The following is a 21,960-nucleotide window of genomic DNA, read 5'->3' on the forward strand; positions in this document are numbered from 1 at the left end:
GTTTGGGGTTTTAGGCTGGGTTTCTGTATAGCACGTTGTGACATCAGCTGATGTAAAAAGGGCTTTATAAATACATTTGATTGAGAATACAAACAAAAACTGAATCGACTAGCTCAGGTTCTCCATTTCTCTTTCAATCATAGATCTGAACAGCACACCCCCTTTGCAATGACAACCGGACATTCTATGCTATTGATAAATGTAATTGGAGCATATACTCCCCCCGGTGGTCAAATTGAAGAAGACATTGTCAGCAGAAAAGATTAGCCTACATTTCTGAGATTGTGGGTCGGTTTCCCCGGATACAGATTAAGGACACTCTTGGATTTACAAGCATGCTCAATGGCTTAATCTGTGTCCGGGAAACCAGCCTGAAGTGTACCATTGCTGCTACAGGGAAATATAATGGTCAGTTTCACAGAGAAAATGTCAAAAACACACTCAGGAAATATAATGTTGTCCTCAGCATAATGTACATTTTATTATAATATTTGTTCTGGCATAATTGTAGGACAGTAACCATTGACATTTAATATGAAACATTATCAAAGATATCCTTTCAAATGATCATAATGTGCACATGTCTTTATACAGTAGATCACGTTAACCTTTTAACTTGTTGAATAAAGGGCCAGTCATTGAAGACATGTGGTATATCACATCACCCATCAATTACCCGTCATTTCAACATGGACTACACCATAACACATGACATTCTCATAATACCGTCTCTCTCCAATCGGGTTCCAACGTCTCGTTAGTGGTGGACAAATACAGTGTAGAGAGAAAACCTTATTGGACATTACACAACAAAACCCTGACGCAACATATAGCTGTCGGACAGTCATCACCTGCATCCCAAATGGCACCCTATTCCCGATATAGTGCGCTACTTTTAACCGGGACCCATAGTAGTGCAATATGTAAGTAGTGCACTATGAAGGGAATAGGGCTCTGGTCAAAAGTAGTGCACTATGTAGGGAATAGGGCTCTGGTCAAATGTAGGGCACTATGAAGGGAATAGGGCTCTAGTCAAATATAGAGCACTATGAAGGGAATAGGGCTCTAGTCAAATATAGAGCACTATGAAGGGAATAGGGCTCTAGTCAAATATAGAGCACTATGAAGGGAATAGGGCTCTAGTCAAATATAGAGCACTATGAAGGAATAGGGCTCTAGTCAAATATAGAGCACTATGAAGGGAATAGGGCTCTGGTCAAATATAGGGCACTATGTAGGGAATAGGGCTCTGGTCAAATGTAGTGTACTATATAGGGAGTCATTTGGGACACAAGCCAGGAACACACAATGACAGGACACATAAAGGCTCTTTGGACAAGCATAGGGCACTTTGTGACGAAGACACAACAGACATACTGTAGTGGACGAGTGACTCAGTAACCTGGCGACAGTCTGTTGTTAAAGAACGAATGACAAGGCTGGACGACTGACAGGACGGCATGTGCAAACAGACAGTGTGAGTGTGTCTGCCTGTCTGTGTCAGTGCATACATTCCTCTGTCTTCTAGGACTGTCATTCATCCCAGAATAAACATCTCTGTATATTCACGATGTTGTCGTGGTATCTAGCCAGGTATCTAGCTGGGTGGTGGCCGTGGCGATGCTCCCGGGTCTCTCCAACCGCCGAAGGTCTTCTCCAGGAACACAGCGGTGGCCAGGGAGAGACGGTCCTGCTGCTTCCCCACCACCAGCTGCAGTCCCAAGGGTAAACCCTCCGCGCTCAGCCCCAACGGACACTGGGTCACCGGAAGGCCCAGAATGTTAAAGATACCTGTGAGGGATGAGAGAAGGGTACCGTGTCAGAGCTGCTAAAAATGTGGAACTGTACTTCAGGCAATAGCTGTCATTTAGGGATAGATATTTTCCTGACCAGGTAAAGATCATACGAGGCTCTGCAAACTACTGCCTACCTTCCACCACTGACACCAAGCTAGCTAAGGCACCACTGACCAGTGTAGGAGAAGTTGAAGGGGGTGAAGAGGGGATGGTGGTGTTTGGGGGCGAGGTGCGGGTGAGAGGGGTAGAGCAGCACCCCGTCTGTCCCCAACAGTTCCTCCAGGTCCTTCTGGAGAGACTCCTTCTGCTGCAGGATGAACTGGGTGGGCTGGGACCTCTGGAACATCTCTACCAGGACCAGACCTGAGAGAGGAGGTAGAGAGAGAGAGAGGTAGAGAGAGGTAGAGAGAGGCAGAGAGAGAGAGGTAGAGAGAGGTAGAGAGAGGGGGGCAACGAGAGGGAAGTGACAGTAATTTGTATGTACCAACACACTCCCAGTCTGAATGGGTCGGGACCAGTGAAACATCTCTACCAGGACCAGAACTGAGAGGAGTTCTGGTTATTTCATTTACAACAATGTGCCCCACTTTCAAGAGCACTGAGTTAAATGAAAGACCATATAACATTATCCCCAGTTACAGACAACATGACATAGTTGACAAGGGAGAGAGAGAAAAGGAGGGAGGAACAGAGAAGTAGGGGAGGCCTACTACATGTCCTTAAACAATCACACACCATCACATAACCAACACATAACAATCACACACCTATAGCAGCCACGGTGTGCTTGGAGAGTCCCACAGTCCACTTAGCCATCTCCCATAGAGGCCACACCTTCTTCCCATGGTCAGACATCAGCTCTGCAAACGATGTGGGCTGCTGTTGGACGAACAGGCATATAGACCATTAAGGCAATACTATACATTCACCATGCACTCAGAGACAAGCAAACCTCACACAAATAGATACACACCTTTCCATCCTTCCCCGGGGCTCCCATCATCGCACTCCAGATCTGGAAGGAGTATTTGAGCTGAGGAATCTTCAGCTGCTGAACTTTGACCCCCAGGTCTGCCTCCAGACGCTCTACCACCTGGGGAAGACATGGTGACACTGAATTCTCTAATGTTCTCTCCCTCCCTCTCTCTATTTTCATCTTCTAATCTTCCTCTGTCTCTCCTGATTCAACCATTTCCCTCATCTCTTATCTCCTTCTCTCTCTCTACCTCCTTTGCTCCATCTCCCCTTTCTTTCTCCAACTCACCCTCCTCTCTCTCTCACCCTCCTCTGAGCCAGGACTAGCTGCTGGTCAACAGGAGACACCAGAGGAACTCTCCTGTCTCCCTCCCTCCTCCCCCCTCTCTCTCTCTCTTACCCTCCTCTGAGCCAGGACTAGCTGCTGGTCGACAGGAGACACCAGAGGAGAGCCTCCATCGTGAGGAACAGAGAAGAACCGTAGTCTCTTCAGATCCACCTCAGACGACAGAGACAACCTGCAGAGGGGGAGGCAGATAGAGAGAAGACATGGTCATATCTGGGTGTTATTAACATCTAGTCAATGTTCATGTTGTTTTTGTTGTTGCCCCTCTGTACCTGTCAGCGTTGGCTCCTCCCATAACTCTGAGCATTGGCAGCAGGTCCTGGGCGTAGCGACACATTGGGCCTGTACATAGGAAACCAGGCTGCTGCCCCGAGGCTGGGGGAACTGACCCACGTTAGATACAACACCTACAGAGAGAGAGGAGAACTGGACCCACGTTAGATACTACACCTACAGAGAGAGAGAGGAGAACTGACCCACATTAGATACTACACCTACAGAGAGAGAGGAGAACTGACCCACGTTAGATACTACACCTACAGAGAGAGAGGAGAACTGACCCACGTTAGATACTACACCTACAGAGAGAGAGAGGAGAACTGACCCACGTTAGATACTACACCTACAGAGAGAGAGGAGAACTGACCCACGTTAGATACTACACCTACAGAGAGAGAGAGGAGAACTGACCCACGTTAGATACTACACCTACAGAGAGAGAGAGGAGAACTGACCCACGTTAGATACTACACCTACAGAGAGAGAGAGGAGAACTGACCCACGTTAGATACTACACCTACAGAGAGAGAGAGGAGAACTGACCCACGTTAGATACTACACCTACAGAGAGAGAGAGAGAACTGACCCCGTTAGATACTACACCTACAGAGAGAGAGGAGAACTGACCCACGTTAGATACTACACCTACAGAGAGAGGAGAACTGACCCACGTTAGATACTACACCTACAGAGAGAGAGAGGAGAACTGACCCACGTTAGATACTACACCTACAGAGAGAGAGAGGAGAACTGACCCACGTTAGATACTACACCTACAGAGAGAGAGAACTGACCCACGTTAGATACTACACCTACAGAGAGAGAGGAGAACTGACCCACGTTAGATACTACACCTACAGAGAGAGGAGAACTGACCCACGTTAGATACTACACCTACAGAGAGAGAGGAGAACTGACCCACGTTAGATACTACACCTACAGAGAGAGGAGAACTGACCCACGTTAGATACTACACCTACAGAGAGAGGAGAACTGACCCACGTTAGATACTACACCTACAGAGAGAGAGGAGAACTGACCCACGTTAGATACTACACCTACAGAGAGAGAGGAGAACTGACCCACGTTAGATACTACACCTGTCTAGAGGGAGAATAATGGACAATATCAGTAGAACCCCAGAAACACACACACAAGCAAACAAAACCACACAAACACACACAAAGGACGTGTGTTCATGTATGTTGATGATTCAACCATATATACATCAGCAACCACAGCTAATGAATTCACTGAAACCCTTAACAAAGAGTTGCAGTCTGTTTAGGAATGGGTGGCCAGTAATAAACTGGTCCTGAACATCTTAAACTAAGAGCATTGTATTTAGTACCAATCACTCCCTAAGTTCTAGACCCCGGCTGAATCTGGTAATGAATGGTGTGGCTGTTGAACAAGTTGAGGAGACTCAATTACTTGGTGTTCCCTTAGATTGTAAACTGTCATGGTCAAAACATACAGATGCAATCGTTGTAAAAGATGGGGAGAAGTCTGCCTGTAATAAAGAGATGCTCTGCTTTTTGACTCCACAAAGAAGGTCCTGCAGCCTCTAGTTTTGTCTTATCTTGAGTATTGTCCAATCATGTGGTCAAGTGTTGCAAAAGAAAGACCTAGTTAAGCTGTAGCTCATTGTAATCAGAGGGCTGATATAAATACTATGCTGCCAGTCTCTCTTGGCTAAGAGTTGAGAAAGAGACTGACTACATCACTTCTTCTTTTGATAAGAAACATTGTGTTGAAAATCCCAAATTGTTTACATAGTCAACTTACAGTGCATTCGGAAAGTATTCAGACCCCTTAACCTTTTCTACATTTTGTCACGTTAGAGCCTTATTCTAAACCAGATTAAATAGTTGGTTTCCCCTCAACAATCTCCACACAATACCCCACAATGACAAAGCAAAAACAGTTTATTTTATTTTTTATGTTTGCTAATGTATAAAAAAAAAATAAAAAAATGAAAATATCTGAATTACATAAGTATTCAGACCCTTTACTCAATACTTTGAGGCACCTTTGGCAGTAATTACAGCCTTGAGTCTTCTTGGGTATGACGCTATAAGCTTGGCACACCTGTATTTGGGGAGTTTCTCCCATTCTTCTCTGCAGATCCTCTCAAGCTCTTTCAGGTTGGATGGGGAGCATCACTGCACAGCTATTTTCAGGTCTCTCCAGAGATGTTCGATAGGGTTCAAGTCCGGGCTCTTGCTGGGCCACTCAAGGACATTCAGAGACTTGTCACGTAGCCACTCTTGCGTTGTCTTGGCTGTGTGCTTAGGGTTGTTGTCCTGTTGGAAGGTGAACCTTGGCCCCCGTTTGAGGTCCTGAGCACTCTGGAGCAGGTTTTGATCTCTCTGCACTTTACTCTGTTCATCTTTCCCTCAATCCTGACTAGTCTCCCAGTCCCTGCTGCTGAAAAACATCCCAACAGCATTATGCGGTCATCACCATGCTTCACTGTAGGGATGGTGCCAGATTTCTCCCTATATGACTCTTGGCATTCAGGCCAAACAGTTCAATCTTGGCCACAGCACCTCAGCCAGTCAAGGTCCTAAACGATATCATAACCGCCATCGATAAGAGACATTACTGTGCAGCCATATTCATCGACCTGGCTAAGACTTTCGACTCTGTCAATCACTACATTCTTATTGGCAGACTCAACAGCCTTGGGATCTCAAATGATTGCCTCGCCTGGTTCACCAACTACTTCTCTGACAGAGTTCAGTGTGTCAAATCGGAGGGCCTGTTGTCCGGACCTCTGGCGGTCTCTACACAGGGTTCAATTCTCGGGTCGACTCTCTTCTCTGTATACATCAATGATGTCGCTCTTGCTGATTCTCTGATCCACCTCTACGCAGACGACAAGATTCTGTATACTTCTGACCCCTCTTTGGACACTGCGTTAACTAACCTCCAGACAAGCTTCAATGCCATACAACTCTCCTTCCATGGCCTCAAATTGCTCTTAAATACAAGTAAAACTAAATGCATGTTCTTCACCCGATCACTGCCCGCACCTGCCTGCCCGTCCAGCATCACTACTCTGGACGGTTCTGACTAGAATACATAGACAACTACAAATACCTGGGTGTCTGGTTAGACTGTAAACTCTCCTTCCAGACTCACATTAAGAATCTCCAATCCAGAATTGGCTTCCTATATCGCAACAAAGCATCCTTCACTCATGCTGCCAAACATACCCTCGTAAAACTGACCATCCTACCGATCCTCGACTTCGGAGATGTCATCTATAAAATAGCCTCTAACACTCTACTCAAAAAATTGGATGCAGTCTATCACAGTGCCATCCGTTTTGTCACCAAAGCCCCATATACTACCCACCACTGCGACCTGTACGCTCTCGTTGGTTGGCCCTCGCTTCATACTCGTCACCAAACCCACTGGCTACAGGTTATCTACAAGTCTCTGCTAGTTAAAGCCCCATCTTATCTCAGCTCACTGGTCACCATAGGAGCACCCACTCGTAGCACACGCTCCAGCAGATATATCTCACTGGTCACCATAGGAGCACCCACTCGTAGCACGCGCTCCAGCAGGTATATCTCACTGGTCACCCCCAAAGCCAATTCCTCCTTTGGTCGACTATCCTTCCAGTTCTCTGCTGCCAATGACTGGAACGAACTGCAAAAATCACTGAAGCTGGAGACTCATATCTCCCTCACTAGCTTTAAGCACCAGCTGTCAGAGCAGCTCACAGATCACTGCACCTGTACATAGCCCATCTGTAAACGGCCCATCTATCTACCTCATCCCCATACTGTATTTATTTACTTAAAATGCCACCAGGGGTCTTTTCACAGTCCCCAAATCCACAACAAATTCAAGAAAGCGTACAGTATTACATAGAGCCATTATTCAATGGAACTCTGTTGCTCAAATGAACAGCAAACCTGGTTTAAAAACAGATAAAGCAACACCTCACGGCACAACGCCTCTCCCCTATTTCACCTAGATAGTTTGTGTGTATTGTATTGACATGAAGGCTGTGTGCCCTTTTTAAATGTATGTAGTTCTGTCCTTGAGCTGTTCTTGTCTAACGATGTTCTGTATTAAGTTTCATGTTTTGTGTTGAACCCCAGGAAGAGTAGCTGCTGCTTTAACAACAGCTAATGGGGATCCTAATAACATACCAAATATTAAAATACACACACACCTGCAATTAAACACAACCACACGCACGATTAGAAGGAACTGGCCCTGTTACATCCTACAGAGACAGCAGATTGGTGTGAGTGTCTCTCACACACACAGGACGTGTCTCTCTGCAACACGGGGATAGATACAAACCTCCATGCACACAACACTCACACACAGGACGTGTCTCTCTGCAACACGGGGATAGATACAAACCTCCATGAACACAACACTTACACACAGGATGTGTCTCTCTGCAACACGGGGATAGATACAAACCTCCATGAACACAACACTCACACACAGGATGTGTCTCTCTGCAACACGGGGATAGATACAAACCTCCATGCACACAACACTCACACACAGGATGTGTCTCTCTGCAACACGGGGATAGATACAAACCTCCATGCACACAACACTCACACACAGGATGTGTCTCTCTACAACACGGGGATAGATACAAACCTCCATGCACACAACACTCACACACAGGATGTGTCTCTCTGCAACACGGGATAGATACAAACCTCCATGCACACAACACTCACACACAGGATGTGTCTCTCTGCAACACGGGATAGATACAAACCTCCATGAACACAACACTCACACACAGGACGTGTCTCTCTGCAACACGGGGATAGATACAAACCTCCATGCACACAACACTCACACACAGGATGTGTCTCTCTGCAACACGGGGATAGATACAAACCTCCATGCACACAACACTCACACACAGGATGTGTCTCTCTGCAACACGGGGATAGATACAAACCTCCATGCACACAACACTCACACACAGGACGTGTCTCTCTGCAACACGGGGATAGATACAAACCTCCATGAACACAACACTCACACACAGGATGTGTCTCTCTGCAACGCGGGGATAGATACAAACCTCCATGAACACAACACTTACACACAGGATGTGTCTCTCTGCAACACGGGGACAGATACAAACCTCCATGCACACAACACTTACACACAGGACGTGTCTCTCTGCAACACGGGGACAGATACAAACCTCCATGAACACAACACTCACACACAGGATGTGTCTCTCTGCAACGCGGATAGATACAAACCTCCATGCACACAACACTTACACACAGGATGTGTCTCTCTGCAACGCGGGGATAGATACAAACCTCCATGAACACAACACTCACACACAGGACGTGTCTCTCTACAACACGGGATAGATACAAACCTCCATGCACACAACACTCACACACAGGACGTGTCTCTCTACAACACGGGGATAGATACAAACCTCCATGAACACAACACTCACACACAGGACGTGTCTCTCTGCAACACGGGGATAGATACAAACCTCCATGCACACAACACTCACACACAGGATGTGTCTCTCTGCAACACGGGGATAGATACAAACCTCCATGCACACAACACTCACACACAGGATGTGTCTCTCTGCAACACGGGGATAGATACAAACCTCCATGAACACAACACTCACACACAGGATGTGTCTCTCTGCAACGCGGGACAGATACAAACCTCCATGAACACAACACTCACACACAGGATGTGTCTCTCTGCAACGGGACAGATACAAACCTCCATGAACACAACACTCACACACAGGATGTGTCTCTCTGCAACACGGGATAGATACAAACCTCCATGCACACAACACTCACACACAGGACGTCTCTCTGCAACACGGGGATAGATACAAACCTCCATGAACACAACACTCACACACAGGACGTGTCTCTCTGCAACACGGGGATAGATACAAACCTCCATGAACACAACACTCACACACAGGACGTGTCTCTCTGCAACACGGGGATAGATACAAACCTCCATGAACACAACACTCACACACAGGACGTGTCTCTCTGCAACACGGGGATAGATACAAACCTCCATGCACACAACACTCACACACAGGACGTGTCTCTCTGCAACGCGGGATAGATACAAACCTCCATGCACACAACACTCACACACAGGACGTCTCTCTGCAACGCGGGATAGATACAAACCTCCATGAACACAACACTCACACACAGGATGTGTCTCTCTGCAACGCGGGATAGATACAAACCTCCATGCACACAACACTCACACACAGGACGTCTCTCTGCAACGCGGGATAGATACAAACCTCCATGAACACAACACTCACACACAGGATGTGTCTCTCTACAACACGGGATAGATACAAACCTCCATGAACACAACACTCACACACAGGATGTGTCTCTCTGCAACACGGGGATAGATACAAACCTCCATGAACACAACACTCACACACAGGATGTGTCTCTCTGCAACACGGGGATAGATACAAACCTCCATGCACACAACACTCACACACAGGACGTCTCTCTGCAACGGGATAGATACAAACCTCCATGAACACAACACTCACACACAGGATGTCTCTCTGCAACGCGGGATAGATACAAACCTCCATGCACACAACACTCACACACAGGATGTGTCTCTCTGCAACACGGGACAGATACAAACCTCCATGAACACAACACTCACACACAGGACGTCTCTCTGCAACGCGGGATAGATACAAACCTCCATGAACACAACACTCACACACAGGATGTGTCTCTCTGCAACACGGGGATAGATACAAACCTCCATGCACACAACACTCACACACAGGACGTCTCTCTGCAACGCGGGATAGATACAAACCTCCATGAACACAACACTCACACACAGGATGTCTCTCTGCAACGCGGGATAGATACAAACCTCCATGCACACAACACTCACACACAGGATGTGTCTCTCTGCAACACGGGACAGATACAAACCTCCATGAACACAACACTCACACACAGGACGTGTCTCTCTGCAACACGGGGATAGATACAAACCTCCATGAACACAACACTCACACACAGGACGTGTCTCTCTGCAACACGGGACAGATACAAACCTCCATGCACACAACACTCACACACAGGATGTGTCTCTCTGCAACACGGGACAGATACAAACCTCCATGCACACAACACTCACACACAGGACGTGTCTCTCTGCAACACGGGGATAGATACAAACCTCCATGAACACAACACTCACACACAGGATGTCTCTCTGCAACGCGGGATAGATACAAACCTCCATGCACACAACACTCACACACAGGATGTGTCTCTCTGCAACACGGGACAGATACAAACCTCCATGCACACAACACTCACACACAGGATGTGTCTCTCTGCAACGCGGGGATAGATACAAACCTCCATGCACACAACACTCACACACAGGACGTGTCTCTCTGCAACACGGGGATAGATACAAACCTCCATGAACACAACACTCACACACAGGATGTGTCTCTCTGCAACACGGGGATAGATACAAACCTCCATGAACACAACACTCACACACAGGACGTGTCTCTCTGCAACACGGGGATAGATACAAACCTCCATGAACACAACACTCACACACAGGATGTCTCTCTGCAACACGGGGATAGATACAAACCTCCATGCACACAACACTCACACACAGGACGTGTCTCTCTGCAACACGGGGATAGATACAAACCTCCATGCACACAACACTCACACACAGGATGTGTCTCTCTGCAACACGGGGATAGATACAAACCTCCATGCACACAACACGTGTCTCTCTACAACGCGGGGATTGATACAAACCTCCATGCACACAACACTCACACACAGGACGTGTCTCTCTGCAACGCGGGGACAGATACAAACCTCCATGCACACAACACTCACACACAGGTGTCAGACTGACGCCCTCACCTGATGTTGGCTTGTGGCCGAAGATGCCGTTGAAGAATGCTGGGATGCGAATACTGCCCCCAACATCAGAGCCAACCCCTATCACGGAACCACCGCCCCCAAAATACTGCCCTCCCCTCCTGAGAGAGACAGACAGAGAGATAAAGGTCATACTAGATGGTAGTAACAATATATAGAAGGTTGACAGTAAAGGTAACATTTTATTATCTGCTCCATTCCACCGTATTCCAAACATTCCATTCCACCATATTCCAAACATTCCATTCCACCATATTCCAAACATTCCATTCCACCATATTCCAAACATTCCATTCCATTCCATTCCATTGGATTCCATCCATTCCATTCCACCGTATTCCAAACATTCCATTCCATTCCATTCCATTGATTCCATCCATTCCATTCCACCGTATTCCAAACATTCCATCCATTCCATTCCACCGTATTCCAAACATTCCATCCATTCCATTCCACCGTATTCCAAACATTCCATTCCACCGTATTCCAAACATTCCATTCCATTCCATTCCATTCCATTGGAGAATGACAGCGGTGTAACTAACCGGAGCTTCCGCCTGGTATCCTCTCCAGGTCGTATGGGTTGTTGGTGATTCCATACAGGCGGTTATGGGACTCAAGCCACATGCAGAGCTCACTACAGTTAGTCACCCCCAGAGGAATGGCCCCTGCCCTCTTCAGCAGAGCCACCGGGGGAGCGTCCGTTGTCGAAATCACCCCCGCCGTGACACCAGCCCTGTGGAGTTAGGCATGCCTGGGGAGAAGAGAGAGAGAGAGAGGGGCAAGAGAGGGAGAGGGATAGTAAATGGGGACAGTAAAACAAGGCATTGGAACAAACAAGGCTTCTATTTCAACTGTAGTAGTTCAGTAGGTTTCCAATTTCAGCAGGTTTAGACCTTGAGAGTGAGGGAATGGCACAGAGACAGATAGACTTCAGCAACAAACGTTGCATCAAGGACAACCAGTTGGGAAAGAACACTGATTGCAGCACAGGCACAACTACAGGTCAGGGTATTGGCCATGTTGATCATATTATCCTCACTATAAGTAGCATTAGTAGCCTGCCCTGGACGCAAGACTCCATACTTTGGCACCAAACGTTGCATCAAATATTGAAATTCAACAGACAGCAGTACTGCTGCAGGTCAGGCAGTGACCCTGTTTACCAGAGTACCAGGGTACATAGACATAAAGTGACTCTATTCTAACCATCATTAGAAGGAGTAGCATTAGCAGCCTACCCTGGAGGAGAAGGCCTCTTTGACAGTGAAAGGACACCCAGTAGAGGAAGCCTGTCCTCCAGAACATCCTCTCCTCCTGTCTCCTCCTCTATCAGCTTATCCACCTGGGCTGCCTCCTGCAGGGCCAATGAAAACCTGAGAGAGATGGGTGGAGGGATGGAGGGAGAGAGAGAGAGAGAGAGACAGAGGGGTGGTAGGAGGGACGGACAGAGAATAGGAGGTAAGAGATAAAGGGAGGACGGGAGTGTGGCTTGACTTGAAATGCACAGTGAAAGTAGGTGTCCTCTCTCGATCTCACACACACACACCCTCTCTCTTACCTGTCCTTGACCATGGCATTGATGAGGGGGTTAATCTCTTGGATGCGGTCTATGTAGGTCTGTACCACCTCCACACTGGTTACCTGAGAGAACAGGGGCAATTATATCAATTACAGTCTGATTCATCAAGATATCCTGTGCCCCAAATGCCACCCTATTCCCTGTTAGTGCACTACCTTTGACCAGAAGTAGTGCATTGCATAGGGAATAGGGTGCCATTTGGGACACAAACATGATCAATCCAAAAAAGAAATGAGAAGCACAACGGTGAATATTTAGGATGAATATGTCTATTCTCGTACGCTGTAAACACTGTTAAAAGCTATTCTGAGAGTACAATTGGCAGGATGTATAGAGACACTTTCCAGATGTTCAAAGCACTGTAACGTTACATAGCAGAGAGAGAACGGGAATCGGGGAAAGAGTTCCTATTGTCTCTGTCTCTATCCCAAAATGGCACACTATTCCCTTTATAGTGCACTACTTTCAACCAGAACCCTATGGGCCTTGGTCAAAAGTAGTGCACTATATAGGTCACCAGTTGCCATTTGGGATGTAGCCTCCTCTGACTACAGTGACCTTTGTGCAGGTTAAGTCAAGTCCCCTCCGGTGGCTCTACGTGGCCCCCTGCCACTATTGTTTACATTCTAGAAGTAAATCCCTCTCAACAGGGAGCCCAGCTCAACCATCAAAAGCCACACAAATCTGTGTCCCAACTGGTACCTTATTATGTAGTGTACTGCTTTTGAACAGAGCCCTGTATGGAATAGAGAATCAAACTACAGTATATCCTCTGGGATGTGACAGGATGTGTTTCAAAACACAACCAACTTGAATGTATTTTATATGAAATGCTAATTCAATAGGCTGCTTTATTCAAGTAGGCCCAGAGTAATACAACTACTATTAGGTACGAAGTACAGTAAACTACTATGTCAGTAAACTACTGTCGTGAGTTATTACTAGCCTACATATCCCAGCATTCGTCAGTGCCACCGAGTCACCTTGCAGCATCTTTCTCTTCCCTAAACATTCCCGAGCTACGATGCATAATAAAACAAGCAACTGGCAGTTCTTCATTTACCCCGGACATTTCTATATGACTACACGTTATGTCACGATCTACTGGGTGGCATTTAACTACCTAACAACACATTAATAAAGTTCACCTGCCTCTCTCCGTCGAATCATGCGGGCGAGCCGCATCGCGGGGACCCTCAACAGTGGGTTGGTGATTGGTGGGAGCCTCCTCACCGACCTGTCGGCTCCCCGCCGCTGAGCGAGCAGCTGGAAGACGGCAAACAGCATCCCGACCGCTCCCCGCAGTACCGAGGCCAGGAACCGTTCGAACCGTGTCAGCGCCATTACTACCGATAGCGGAAGACTAGCTATTTCGACATGAGATTTCGGGTGCCAGAAATTGCCGTACTACTAAAAAAAGATCCACTGCTCAGTCTCTATCCACTCTCCCAGAATGCAACGGGGGTGCTGTAATAAAATGAACCTCTGCCTCTGCTAGCGGCAGGTGTTATGTCAGACTCAAGTTTCTTGCATGAAAGTTAACCGGAATTTCCGTAGGGGACCCCATACAATCAGATATGTATTATCACCGCTACGGAAGAAAGACTGCAGTCAGAGTGCAGTATAACTACAGTATGCATAAACACTTTTTTTTACTGCAGTAATTTTGCAGTGTAACTGCAATTAGAGTGCAGTATGTCTGCAGTACAATGCAGTTATCAACTGCAGTTGAACGCAGCAATTACTGCGTCCAAAATACCACATTCGACTGCAGTTACTGCACTTCTCAAAACTACAATTTTTTGTTGTTGTCAGCGCACAATCACAATGAAAACGGTCTTATCTGCTGAAACTACACAGTGAAACAATTACATTGCATTGTTATACAGCAGTTTATTGTAGCAGCAAGCGCTGTCTTTGCAGTGTCGTTGTTCTGTTTACTACCGCTAGATGGCAGCAAACATCCCAGTCCAACGCTTCAGCTTCCTCCATTCAGACCCGCAGAGACAAATAATGGTGTTCCAAAAAAGGTCCAGTCACCAGGACCAGAAATACAAATTCCATCTAGACACTGTTGCCGTAGAGCACACAAAAAACTATACATACCTGGGCCTAAACATCAGCGCCACAGGTAACTTCCACAAAGCTGTGAACGATCTGAGAGACAAGGCAAGAAGGGCATTCTATGCCATCAAAAGGAACATAAATTTCAACATACCAATTAGGATTTGGCTAAAAATACTTGAATCAGTCATAGAGCCCATTGCCCTTTATGGTTGTGAGGTCTGGGGTCTGCTCACCAACCAAGACTTCACAAAATGGGACAAACACCAAATTGAGACTCTCCGTGTACAACGTAGAACACCAAATAATGCATGCAGAGCAGAATTAGGCCGATACCCACTAATTATCAAAATCCAGAAAAGAGCCGTTAAATTCTATAACCACCTAAAAGGAAGCGATTCCCAAACCTTCCACAACAAAGCCATCACCTACAGAGAGATGAACCTGGAGAAGAGTCCCTAAGCAAGCTGGTCCTGGGGCTCTGTTCACAAACACAAACACACCCTACAGAGCCCCAGGACAGCAGCACAATTAGACCCAACCAGATCATGAGAAAACAAAAAGATAATTACTTGACACATTGGAAAGAATTAACAAAATAACAGAGCAAACTAGAATGCTATTTGGCCCTACACAGAGAGTACACAGCGGCAGAATACCTGACCACTGTGACTGACCCAAAATTAAGGAAAGCTTTGACTATGTACAGACTCAGTGAGCATAGCCTTGCTATTGAGAAAGGCCGCCGTAGGCAGACATGGCTCTCAAGAGAAGACAGGCTATGTGCTCACTGCCCACAAAATGAGGTGGAAACTGAGCTGCACTTCCTAACCTCCTGCCCAATGTATGACCATATTAGAGAGACATATTTCCCTCAGATTACACAGATCCACAAAGAATTCGAAAACAAATCCAATTTTGAAAAACTCCCATATCTACTGGGTGAAATTCCACAGTGTGCCATCACAGCAGCAAGATTTGTGACCTGTTGCCATGAGAAAAGGGCAACCAGTGAGGAACACACACCATTGTAAATACAACCCATATCTATGCTTATTTATTTTATCTTGTGTCCTTTACCATTTGTACATTGTTAAAACACTGTATATATATATATATGACATTTGTAATGTCTTTATTGTTTTGAAACTTCTGTATGTGTGATGTTTACTGTTAATTTTTATTGTTTATTTCACTTTATATATTCACTTTATATATTATCTACCTCACTTGCTTTGGCAATGTTAACACATGTTTCCCATGCCAATAAAGCCCTTGAATTGAATTGAATTGAATTGACAGTACACACACACAAAACACGCAGACACGCACTATTTGGGAATTTGGACTGGTTTTTAACCTTTCATTTGAAGGCCTACTTGTCAAACATGCAGTAGGAAGGAATAGGCTGCTCAAAATAGTTATTCATTTGTGGAAATGTCTAAAGTAAAAAAACAAACACATTGCATTATGCTTTGGTCTTGATCTTTACTGATGAGTGAGCTGCCTGTAATGGTTATCAAGCACCAATAGCAATCTCTCATTAGCCTGCATTTCTTGATTGATTTGACAAACCATTCAATAGAGAGGCAGGAGGCGGGACCACAATTCAGTTCCAGCCATTACAATGAGCTTGTCCTCCTATAGCTCCTCCCACCAGCCTCCACTGACAGAAAACTAACCATACAGACACAGAACAGTGTGAATGTGATGAGCCTTGGAATATCTGTGCAGCTTCGCTCCTTCAATGGTTTCCACTCATGTTGCTTTGGCTAACAATAAAGCTAGAAACCAATAAATGAACACCTGTACATTGAAAATCGCACAAAGTTAATATTCTGTTAACTTCTACCCAAATAATGTTGTTGATTCATCCTTTACTCGAATTTGTGGCCAAAGCATAAATTGGAGAAAAAATATGTCTAAAAAAAAATATGTCTCCATCTCAAACTTGTATCTCAAACAGACTGTTTAAAACATGCTTGCTATTTCTTCATAAGGAATGATGTCATACTCCTGAGGATGAGCTGGCCAATCAGCAGTCTACTCACATTCATATTTTTATGACCGGTATACGCCCCATTCTGTTGTTGGGGTGACACCTTTCCAACACAGAAAAGCATTTTAACATAACGCACTTATTTAGAATTTTTTGGAACTTAAACTATTTCACTCATATTTTTATAAATTATATGTAATAATTTATAGAAATCTGGAAACACTGGAGAGTTACTTTAACATACACCTGTTGTGCTTTTTTCATTCCAATACCTTACTCAAAAATATAATTTGAGTGTCTTCACGGAAGTAGACAGTTTTTTACCCAATAGCTACAGCCCATGCCTCAGAGGACCGCTGCCGACAACAAATACTTACAACTTTTGCTGCAGTAGCAGATATGAACAAGAAGGTCAAGCTTAACAGAGGTCAGATGGAGGAGAGGATTGTGGATATCTACGTCAGTGCAGACACCCTGAGAGACCAGCACCAAGAGAGAAGAGACAGCAGACACTGTTACAAATAATTGACCAACACAACACAAGTCTCTCTTATTTGTCTACAGAGCCTGAGAGCTCAGGGAAGAGACCCTTCCTAGTTGCTGCAGTGTGTCTGTGAATGCTGTGTGTTCTCCTACTGGCTGGGATCATAGGCCTGTCTGTCTACTGTGAGTATAAGGCCCTCATTACATTGACTAGACGTGATGCTGTGCCGTCTTCATCACAGGTCACCAGATTTTCTACTTTTCTATTTACATCTTGGCCTTACCTTTGGATGTGGCTTGGCAACGTGACATTCTTGCTGCGCTCAAAGTTACTGTAAACATTATAGTTATTGTTCTTACTATTTTAGCAGTTCTGATGTTATCTAATTTAGTGAGCAACTTCTCTTTTTAGTCGTTGCAGATAATGAGGTCTTAACGAGATTCATAGTTTATGAAAACAAATGTACTGAAGAGAGAGAACAACTACAGACTGAGAGAAATGTTCTCAGTGGGAGGCTAGTAAATCTACCGCACTAAATGATCATGTCATTATCACACAGGCCCGAGCATCCCACTGACCACCAAGGTAACACACTACTGCTCTAATAACACTGACCACAGAGTAGGTCCTCCATTCCCAAATGGTGGACCAAGACTGACCACAGAGTAAGATCATAAAGAGCAGAGAGGAACAGGTAAAAGAGAGAGAATATATTTTAGTAGATGTTCTTATCCAGAATGACTTACAGGAGCAATTAGGGATAAGTGCCTTGCTCAAGGATACACAAATAGATTTTTCACCTTGTCAGCTCAGGGATTCAAACCAACAACCTTTCGGTTCCTGGCCCACACACTTATCCGCTAGTCTACCTGCCACAGACATTGTATTAATTATGCATTATAAAGGTATGTATCATTTCAGCCAGTAGCTTTGAAGGTAGCGCTCACTAGCCAAAACAGGTCCCCAAAATGTGGTATCCATTTCATATGATATGGATCAGGTCCAAATGGATGGACCTCAATATATATATTTGTCTGTGTAATTCCACCTTAGATTTCCTCCTGTATATATAGTTCCTTAAACAGCAATGCAGAGAAAGTACCAGGCAGCGTTTACACAGGCAGCCCACTTCTGATTATTTTCCACTAATTGGTATTTGACCAATTAGATCAGATATTTTGCCACTTATTGAGCAAAAGATCAGAATTGGGCTGCCTGTGTAAACGTAGCCAGAGAGGCCTATTTCTCACAGAAGTAAGAAATATACCCACAGTTCTCCACTCCACCAATGTTACTGCGGGAACCTGGAAATGGGTGGACGCACCCCACTGACCACCCCGAGGTAAAAGACTACTGCTCTAATAACACTGATCACAGTGTAAGGAGTAGGACTGATTCTCTGTGTTGTTCATACTCTAGGTTCTGAGAGGGTGACCAATCTAACTCTGTGTTGGTTCTACTGCAGGTACTGGGAGTGGAAAGCAGAATGGTGGTGGAGTGGAGATCTGTGGGTTTATTTTCTTACTTCTCATCAGCCAAATGGACATTTTAGTCATTTAGCAAACCTTTTATCCAGAGCGATTTACAGGACTCATTAGGTTTAAGTGCCTTGCTTCAGGGCACATCAACAGATTTTTCATCTAGTCGGTCTGAGGAATTGAACCAGCGACCTTTCAGCTACTGGCCTAATGATCTTAACTGCTGGGATACATAGAGTGAAGAGTTTTATGATGATATTGTTGTTTTTCTCTGTTGGAGGGGGGCTCTATTTTGATGAGGAATCCATGTTTGAAATATCCCTGTTTTGATTCATATCTTGAAAAAGATTTGTAAAATGTACTATGTGCCTTGACAAAGTGCATTTGTATATGTATTTTTTTACAAAATAGAAAATAAAATAAACTTTGATTTAAAAATATATACATTTTTAACATGCGTGTTTGGCCTCATTGAATTACCGTTCAGGCTTTCCGACTTGTTGATCTTCTACTAAAGATACTGAGGTCAGGTCTTGACACAATTAAAGTGCTTTACACAGGGTCGAAGTTGTGGGCCTTAGGGGGCCTGGCCCACCCTAACATACCTCTTTGCCTCTCCAAATAAAATATTGAAATATTGATAAATTATTTGACAGAGACCCGTGCAGACAGAAAGACGCATCAATACCAGATAAAGCATCCGAGCGTGCGAAACAGCACCCCTCTGTCTCAGTATGTGTAGACCATGTATCTGATGCTGTCTGGACAAAGAGAGTATGGCATGTCATACATGCTATTTCTGTCCAGACAGAATCAGATAGATGGGATACAAAGTGTACAAAACATTAAGGACACCTGCTCTTTCCATTACATTGACTGACCAGGTGAATCCAGGTGAAAGCTATGATTCCTTACTGATGTCACTTGTTAAATCCACTTCAATCGTGTACATGGAGGGGAGGAGACAGGTTGAAGAAGTATTTTTAAGCCTTGAAGCAATTGAGATATACAGTGGGGCCAAAAAGTATTTAGTCAGCCACCAATTGTGCAAGTTCTCCCACTTAAAAAGATGAGAGGCCTGTAATTTTCATCATAGGTACACTTCAACTATGACAGACAAAATTAGAAGAAAAAAAATCATAAAATCACATTGTAGGATTTTTTATGATTTTTTTGCAAATTATGGTCTTTTTTTGCCCCACTGTATATGTATTGTGTATGTGTGCCATTCAGAGGGTGAATGTTTGTGTCAACAACTGCAACAATGCTGGGTTAAGAACTGCAACAATGCTGGGTCAAGAACTGCAGCGATGCTGGGTTGTTCGCGCTCAACCGTTTTCCATGTATATCAAGAATGGTGCACCATCCAAAGGACATCCAGCCATCTTGACACAACTGTAGGAAGCATTGAAGTCAACATGGGCCAGCATATCTGTGCAACACTTTTGAACCTTGTAGAGTCCATGCCACAATGAATTGAGGCTGTTCTTAGGAGAAAAAGGGGGGTGGAACTCAATATTAGGAAGGTGTCCTTAATGTTTTGTACACTGAGTATACAGTAAGCAAGACTGTTTCGCTCTGTTTCGCTCACTCGGATGCTTTCTCCGGTGAGATAGTTTTAGCAGAGAGGACGAGGTGTAGTGAGAGCTCTCTCTTGCCAAAATCTGTCCGGAATAAACCTGATGCCTTTCTATGTGCATCATTTGTAGACCTAAACTTGTTTCCTGCCTTCCTTCCTTTGGGACAATGACTACCTTTGTTACGGTGGAGACATGAGCATCTCACCATTATACACCGATCTCTGGCTTCCCCTAGTGGGGTCACCCCCGCCCAAACATTTTGGGGAGTACATTGAGAGATTATTGTATGTGATGTTTTTGAGAAAGATCATTTTTTAAATAAAATATATTTATTGGTTTATTTTAATTTTGATAAGACATGAAAATGCAATGAATTGAAGGTTATTTGTTGATGTAAAAATCTACATTAACAGATCTTAATAAGGTTGGTTATGTTATTAGACTTGGTTATGTTATTTGGTGTGAGGTTGAGAGAAACATCTTTGTAGCCAGTTATTCACACGTTTGCCTGATCTCTCATTGCCTCGAATGGTTCCACCTGATCTCTCATTGCCTCGAATGGTTCCACCTGATCTCTCATTGCCGCGAATGGTTCCACCTGATCTCGCCTTCCATCATTTGAGGATATGCATTTCCATTGTTAGAGCTGTCACTTGATTATCTTCTCAATATAATAGACAATCTTTGTCATGGTTCAAGATAGAAGCCGTATGAGGGTCAGCTGTTTGTTCACCCTGCACCCGCCCACAATTACTAATAACAACCCATCCACAACTTTAAAGCACTACTTAAGTCGTTTTTTGGGGTATCTATTCTTGACTATTTATATTTTTGACTACTACTTTTACTTCACTACATTCCTAAAGACAATATTGTACTTTTTACTCCATACATTTTACCTGACACCCAAAAGTACTCATACATTTTGAATGCTTAGCAGGACAGGAAAATCTTTTAATTCACACACTTTTAAGAGAACATCCTTGGTCATCTCCACTCCACTGCAACACTGATTGACAATACATTTCACATGCTGTTGTGCAAATGGGATAGACAACAGGTGGAAATTATAGGCAATTAGCAAGACACCCCCAATAAAGGAGTGGTTCTGCAGGTGGTGACCACAGACCACTTCTCAGTTCCTATGCTTCCTGGCTGATGTTTTGGTCACTTTTGAATGCTGGCGGTGCTTTCACTCTAGTGGTAGCATGAGACGGATGGCACATCAATGCGAGCTGTGTCAAGAAGGTTTGCTGTGTCTGTCAGCGTAGTGTCCAGAGCATGGAGGCGCTACCAGGAGACAGGCCAGTACATCAGGAGACGTAGAGGAGGCCGTAGGAGGGCAACAACCCAGCAGCAGGACCGCTACCTCCGCCTTTGTGCAAGGAG

At 44.9% G+C, this 21,960-nt stretch overlaps 1 protein-coding gene across 1 annotated transcript; it reads right to left on the bottom strand.

Moving 5' to 3' along the window:
• Positions 1–1,597: 1,597 nt before the first annotated feature.
• Positions 1,598–14,310, bottom strand: LOC121838806 (fatty-acid amide hydrolase 2-A-like). The gene is made up of 10 exons (XM_042315383.1): positions 14,200–14,310; positions 12,946–13,028; positions 12,626–12,760; positions 11,367–11,485; positions 3,390–3,501; positions 3,172–3,289; positions 2,770–2,889; positions 2,564–2,675; positions 1,971–2,159; positions 1,598–1,791 (listed from the first exon to the last, which is right to left on the bottom strand). The coding sequence occupies exons 1-10, from the start codon at positions 14,308–14,310 to the stop codon at positions 1,598–1,600; spliced, it is 1,293 nt and encodes a 430-aa protein (XP_042171317.1).
• Positions 14,311–21,960: the final 7,650 nt, after the last annotated feature.

This window comes from Oncorhynchus tshawytscha, unplaced genomic scaffold (genome assembly GCF_018296145.1).
Source record: "Oncorhynchus tshawytscha isolate Ot180627B unplaced genomic scaffold, Otsh_v2.0 Un_contig_6794_pilon_pilon, whole genome shotgun sequence".
In the NCBI taxonomy this organism is placed as follows: Eukaryota; Metazoa; Chordata; class Actinopteri; order Salmoniformes; family Salmonidae; genus Oncorhynchus; species Oncorhynchus tshawytscha.